This window comes from Neomonachus schauinslandi, chromosome 13, assembly GCF_002201575.2.
Source record: "Neomonachus schauinslandi chromosome 13, ASM220157v2, whole genome shotgun sequence".
In the NCBI taxonomy this organism is placed as follows: Eukaryota; Metazoa; Chordata; class Mammalia; order Carnivora; family Phocidae; genus Neomonachus; species Neomonachus schauinslandi.
This window is the reverse complement of record NC_058415.1, coordinates 66,355,089-66,361,963: the sequence shown is the minus strand read 5'-3', so window position 1 is coordinate 66,361,963 and position 6,875 is coordinate 66,355,089. Positions and strand designations below refer to the sequence as shown.

At 35.9% G+C, this 6,875-nt stretch overlaps 1 protein-coding gene across 2 annotated transcripts; it reads left to right on the top strand.

The window, feature by feature from the left end:
- Positions 1–1,644: 1,644 nt before the first annotated feature.
- On the top strand, positions 1,645–6,569 carry LOC110581612 (olfactory receptor 13C2). 2 transcript variants are annotated; one of them, XM_044920565.1, is made up of 3 exons: positions 1,645–2,321; positions 2,559–2,822; positions 6,551–6,569. In XM_044920565.1, the coding sequence occupies exons 1-3, from the start codon at positions 1,645–1,647 to the stop codon at positions 6,567–6,569; spliced, it is 960 nt and encodes a 319-aa protein (XP_044776500.1). The 2 variants fall into 2 exon arrangements, with proteins under 2 accessions (XP_044776500.1, XP_021547205.1); XM_021691530.1 differs by lacking the exon at positions 6,551–6,569 and having other exon boundaries at positions 2,559–2,835.
- Positions 6,570–6,875: the final 306 nt, after the last annotated feature.

Sequence of the window (6,875 nt, the reverse complement as noted above, 5' to 3'; positions counted from 1 at the left end):
GAAAATGTCTTTTTGGTCATGACACGGATGGATGTTATATCAATTGAACTTAAGCAGCAACTGGTTAAAGTGGCAATGAAAAGTTTTTTTGCATTAAGAAAATGAGAAGACAAGTCGCAGACTTGTAGACAATATATGTAAGTCATATATCCAAAATATTATTCATAGCCAGAATATATGAAGAACTCTCAAAACTCAACAAAAAGAAAATGAACAATCCAATTAAAATGGGCAAAATATATATATAATTATAAATATTATATATATATACATATACATACACACACACACACACACACACACACATATATATATATATATGTGGATGAAAAGCAGCTATAATTCCCATACATTTCTGGTAGGAATGCAAAAATGATACAGCTACTCTGGAATACTCACAGTTTCTTATAAACTTAAATATGTGCGATTCTTTATCCACTATGCCACTCTGAAATTTACCCTAGAAAAATGAAAACTTATGTTTACACAAAAATGTGAGTATAAATTTTATAACAGCTTTATTCATAATTGCCATAAAACTGGAAACAACTCAAATGTTTTTCAGTAGGTGAATAAACAAACTCTAGTACATCCATACAGTGGCATGCTACTCAGCAATTACAACTTGGATGAATCTCAGAGGCTTTATGCTAAGAGAAAGAAGCCAGAGACCAATGGCTCATATGATTCCTTTTATGTGATATTCTGGAAAAGGTAAAATTATAGAATAAAAAGCATTTTAGTCTTTGCAAGATTTATGAGTAGACAAAAGGAAGGACAAAAAAGGGATAGCACAAGGCAGTGTTTAGGGTGATAGACAAGTTCTGTGTTCTGATTATAGCTATAGTTACATGAATCTATACATGTTTCAAAATTCACAGAACTATACACTAAAAGAGACAAAATCAACTTTACTATGTATTTTACTGTATGATAATTATTACAATTTTGTTCTATCTCCCACCAAAAAAAGGATATTTGCATTGTAACAAGAAGACTTCAGTTAATTGGGTTTTACGGGAATTGTACTTGTTTTTTGGGCAATCAGGGCAGTCAGTAAATACTGGTTGGGTTTATTGCTGACCATTGTCCCATCCAATTAACACACTTCTTTCCATGTTTTAATATGCAATGGGTTATTATTGAGTCTTCCTGACTAGGAGCCAGGCTGTCTTTACAAGTTAGCTAACCAAATCTCTGATATAATGCATTCCTTATTGCTTTTATAGTTCGTAAGACATTTCAGATAATTAGGGACCACAAGCAAGCTTGAGTTTGGGCCGAGGCTTTGCGACATATTAATTATATGACTTTAGGCTTAAACTCTCTTTGGTTAACTTAGATAAATTTCTTATTTTTGAAATGATCATAAGTGTGGGGTTTAAGTGAGGTGCTGTGTGAAATCAGCCTCAAAAATTGCTGGCCCAGAATGGTGGATACGGTAGATTCTTCATACTTCCCTTGTTGATTATTTCACTTCTTTACCTTTTCTCTCTTCTTCCCCTTCTTTATTTTCTTTCTTCCTTCTCATTGGGTCCATGGCAAATTTTTATATATGTGCATTGGTGAACTTGGATTTTCCAGAATAAATAAATTATTATGCTTAAAAAATTTTTTGAATTCTTACAGGTAAGAGAAAGTGAAATGGAATGGGAAAATCAAACCATTCTGGTGGAATTCTTTTTAAAGGGGCTTTCTGGTTACCCAAGGCTTGAGCTACTCTTTTTTGTGCTAATCTTAATAATGTATGTTGTCATCCTTCTGGGCAATGGCACCCTTATTTTAATCAGCATCTTGGACTCCCACCTTCACACCCCTATGTACTTCTTCATGGGGAACCTCTCCTTCTTGGACATCTGCTACACCACCACCTCCATTCCCTCCACACTGGTGAGCTTCCTCTCAGAAAGAAAGACCATCTCCTTCTCTAGCTGTGCAGTGCGGATGTTCCTTGGGTTGGCCATGGGGACAACAGAGTGTGTGCTCTTGGGCATGATGGCCTTTGACCGATACGTGGCCATCTGCAACCCCCTAAGATATCCTGTCATCATGAGCAAGGATTCCTTTGTGCCCATGGCAGCTGGGTCCTGGATCATAGGAGTCATCAACTCCGCAGTACAAACTGTATTTGTGGTACAATTGCCTTTCTGTAGGAATAACGTCATCAATCATTTCTCCTGTGAAATTCTGGCTGTCATGAAACTGGCCTGTGCTGACATTGCAGGCAATGAGTTTATCATGCTTGTGGCCACAACATTGTTTGTATTGACACCACTGTTATTAATCATTATCTCTTATATATTAATCATTGTCAGCATCCTCAAAATTCGCTCTTCTTTTTTTTTTTTTATTCTTATGTTAATCCCCATACATTACATCATTAGTTTTAGATGAAGTGTTCCATGATTCATTGTTTGTGCATAACACCCAGTGCTCCATGCAGAACGTGCCCTCCTCAGTACCCACCACCAGGCTAACCCATCCTCCCACCCCCCTCCCCTCTAGAACCCTGTTTGTTTTTCAGAGTCCATCGTCTCTCATGGTTCGTCTACCCCTCCGAAAATTCGCTCTTCTGAGGGGAGAAGCAAAGTCTCCACCTGCTCAGCCCACCTGACTATGGTGATAATATTCTATGGAACCATTCTCTTCAAGTACATGAAGCCCAAGTCTAAAGAGACACTTAATTCAGATGACTTGGATGCTACTGACAAACTTATATCTATGTTCTATGGGGTTATTATTCCTATGATGAATCCTTTAATCTACAGTCTTAGGAACAAGGATGTGAAGGAGGCAGTTAAACACCTACTGAGAAGAAATGTGTTTAACAAGTAAATGGGAAAGGGACAGGTAATTTTTATAATCACAATGTGGAAATCAATTAGAGAAACGAAAGAGCCAAATAGGTTCTTGCTACTGTGTCAAATTCATCTCTCAAAGCTCTCAAGCTCTAAAATTTTTTTTGGTGCAGTCATAATGAAAATAAGTAAATAAATGTGTATGTTTTAGGAGTCAATGATTGTAGTTTGTTCTTGTTCTTGTTGTTGAAGAGCTTGATTGTGAGGGCAAGTAGAGGGGTTGTATAATAATGAGAGAGATTTCCAGACAGGAAAAAGTTAACGCTTGTATTAAAACCTTTAAAATGTGTTTTTGTTGTTTTTTTTTTTAATTGTGTTATGTTAATCACCATACATTACATCATTAGTTTTTGATGTAGTGTTCCATGATTCATTGTTTGCATATAACATGTTTTTTTAATAAGATTATTTCCAAAACCAATTTCATACTTTCTTTATAAGACAAAATGAAAACTGGTTTCAGATTTTTAAAACTCAGTTAAAATTATGAATTTACAGTACTGTAATTACTAGAAGAGTCTGATTTACTTGGAGTCTATTCAAATATATAATGCTGTGTCTCCTCTGTCTATGTAGCTGTATAATAGTAAATTTTTGGTTCTAGAATAGTATTATTTTTTTATAACTTTTTGTTCACCTCCACCTATGAGGCATTAAATTATCATTCTTTATTACTTTCAACATATCTCCTTTGACAGCTTTTTTCCCCAAAGATCTTCTGATACATGGGAATCTAACTGCTTTGTACTTGGAACCTAATACCTGATTTTTAAAGCCATTTGAAAATTAAAAGCAAAAAAAAAAAAGGCAAATAACTTCTGAGTGAACTATCCATGGATTAAAGTAGAGCTATATCTTTTCCTTTGTCCCATTGGCTCTCTAACCATGAAGTATGTTGCTGATCCAAAAGGAATTCTGTTATTAGGGAATGGTGGGTCTACCTTTAGATGGTTTTTATGTTTGATTTTTATCTGGGATTTATATTTCTTTATTCTGTTATGGTAACCTTCAGCTTTAAAAAATATTTACTTTTTATCATTTTGTTTTTTCCTGATTTGAATTGCACACTTTAAATATTCATGTTAGATTTTAATGTTGGGTATTACATCTTTTTTTTCTTTCCTGCTATTGTATTATCCTCAGAATTTTTTTATTTAAAAATTTAAGTAATTTAGCTTATGTTTCTTTTACAATTTCAGAACACTTTAAGGTTTTAAGTTACTTGGTTTTATTCATTTGTTTAATTGCTTTAGTTTTTAAATGCTGGTTAAAACCCCACATTATTTAATTAATTTTTATTTAAAAATTTTATTTAAAATATTCTTGGTTTTCTATTCTATCCTTTAAATTTTTTAAAATTTTGTGTTTACTTTTAATTATAAGGTAGAGATTTATTTTCCCCCTATAGTTCGGAAAGAGGCAGCAATGAAAGAGAAATGATTCCTTTATTTCATTGTCACGCTACTTCTATCTCTGTCTCCTTGAATCTTTTTTTTTTTAAGATTTTATTAATTTATTTGTCAGAAAGAAAGAGACAGAGACAGAGAGCACAAGCAGGGGGAACAGCAGGCAGAGGGAGAAGCAGGTTCCCCACTGAGCAAGGAGCCTGATGCAGGACTCAATCCCAGGACCCTGGGATCACAACCTGAGCCGAAGGCAGACACTTAACCAACTGAGCCACCCAGGCGTCCCTCTCCTTGAATCTTTTATTTCTCTTCCTAATTATTTTCTGAGAATATTTCCCAGGAAATTTGAGAGAACTGCAAGTTCTAGATCCTTCCTACACCCTATATCTGACTGACTAAAAATAACAAAAAGACCTAAGACTTAAGTGACTTCTTGGAATGGTGTACTTCCTGAAACTATATGGGGGATAAAATGTTTTCAATTTCTCCAGTACATAGAGCCAACAACATTTGTCTCAAACCAGAAGCTGTCAGCATTCCCGAGGAGGTCATGAAGGATTTGACTGACAAACTACAGTAGAGTTTTATTAACAGGTTCACAGCCTGATACACTTCAAATATATTTATTCCCAAGGTGGAGTTCTTTGGAATTTCTTTCCAGAAAGGTCATATATATTACTTTTTGTGTCACTCCTTTGCATTACTTTCTTTCATCATGATGGTCAATGAGAAGCTGGCTAGAACCCGGTTTATCCAAATAAGACTTTAAAAAATGGAATAAGAGATTTTTAAAAATGGGGTCAGAGTTATTTCACTGATTCATGGTTGGATTGTTGGTTTTAGAGCTGGTCATTCTGTAGCTGCCGAGAAAGTGGAACCACCATACTGCAGATTGGCTCTTTGAAAAATATTTAGGGAAAAGAGAGACTAGCAATTTTTGAACTTTAGTTGACTTTCTTAGGAGAGAATAATGTGCCATTCAGAGGGAGATAGAATAGCTGAAAGGTGACTGAATGAGAGTTTTTAGAGACTACTGGTTGTGGCTGATCTCTTGTTCCACACCACTATTTTGGCTTCAGGGCCAGTTATTTCTGCCTATTCTTTGCTGCCATCAATGTTGATGCAGTTCTTGGCCCAGTTTGTTTTATCCCACACATGGATATACATTCCCTTCATTCCCCGAACTGTAGCTAGTTCTGGGCTTCTATTTACTAACTGAAAGTTTGAGGAAGATATAAGGGAATGACAATGTAGAAAAGGAAGAAAGAAAAACCTTAATTAGACTTCAGATCTCACTGTTCCTAATCTCCACCATGAGCTTTCATAAAGATTCCTATCATCCAACTCCTTCCTTAGTCCCTAGTTTCCTGTTATATTAATAGGGTTCACGGTGTCTCAGATTAGAATTATATCTTAAATTTATCATGATATGATATCTGGCCAGAGATTGTTTCTGCAGCCTGACTCCATGTATTTAGATCTGGGCATTGAAAGACATTAAATTTGGACCAAAACTTTAAGTAGTTGCTGTCAGCCAGGGCACAAACAGAGCATAATGCCCCCCCCTTTTTTTTGTGAAACATCTTGTGTCTTTGTAACATAATGGCCCTAAGAGAACCAATCTTGGAATGATGACCAGATATCTCTATTTGCTCAGAACTAGTCTAGTTAACACCAGTTTCCCTGGTGTAATTAGTAATAGTTCTCCTTTCATTGTCAAATGGCCTAGCTTGGATGACCTAATATATGAACACCCTAAAAGTAGGGCCTATTAGAAGCAGCAGGAGCATCAGATTCCAGGGAAGTGATAGGAATAGCAGATCATAACATTGTAATGGCTGTGTCCTGAGGTAGACAGAGTGAACACATACGAGGACATGGGAGATACTCCCAAGGACTCTTCAAATTAAACGGGTGGTTCTTTCATCAAATTTGGAGATACTCCATTAGATTTCAGTTGTCACTGAAAAATTGCTTAATATCCACCCATAATAATAACTTTATTTGGATCTGTGGACTTCCTTTCAGATAATAATTCACTAGAAAGATTGTTATTTCTGGTAGCTCCTTGTTAGGATAATAAAACTGTATTGTGTGTTTATAAAAAATGTTTTTCCTTTTCATTTTATTATGAAGGGACTGGCAACCAATTCATCTAAGATGATATGTGATCATTGTATAACAAAAGAATGAGGGTCCAAAACAAAGCAACTCTGTTTTCCCACTGGAACGTTGGCTTTTTCATCAGAAGATCACTCTTACTGGCTTTGCCTCTTATGAGGTGAGGAATGTGTGGGAAATCTAAACCTTGTAAACTTTGGCCTGTTACTCATCATTAAATATTAAAATATAATGGAGTGGGACGCCTGGGTGGCTCAGTCGTTAAGCGTCTGCCTTCGGCTCAGGTCATGATCCCAGGGTCCTGGGATTGAGCCCCACATCCGGCTCCCTGCTCCGCAGGAAGCCTGCTTCTCCCTCTCCCACTCTCCCTGCTTGTGTTCCCTCTCTTGCTGTCTTGCTCTCTGTCAAAAAATAAATAAAAATTAAAAAATATATATAATGGAGTAATACCTACAGGAAAATAGGAAAAATTTCAAATACTTCCCTATTC

Coding starts and splice junctions, on each gene's coding strand:
- LOC110581612 (XM_044920565.1), top strand. CDS start 1,645: ATGGAATGGGAAAATCAAACCATTCTGGTGGAATTCTTTTTAAAGGGG. Junction 2,322..2,558: donor TTAATCATTGTCAGCATCCT/CAAAATTCGCTC, acceptor GTCTACCCCTCC/GAAAATTCGCTCTTCTGAGG.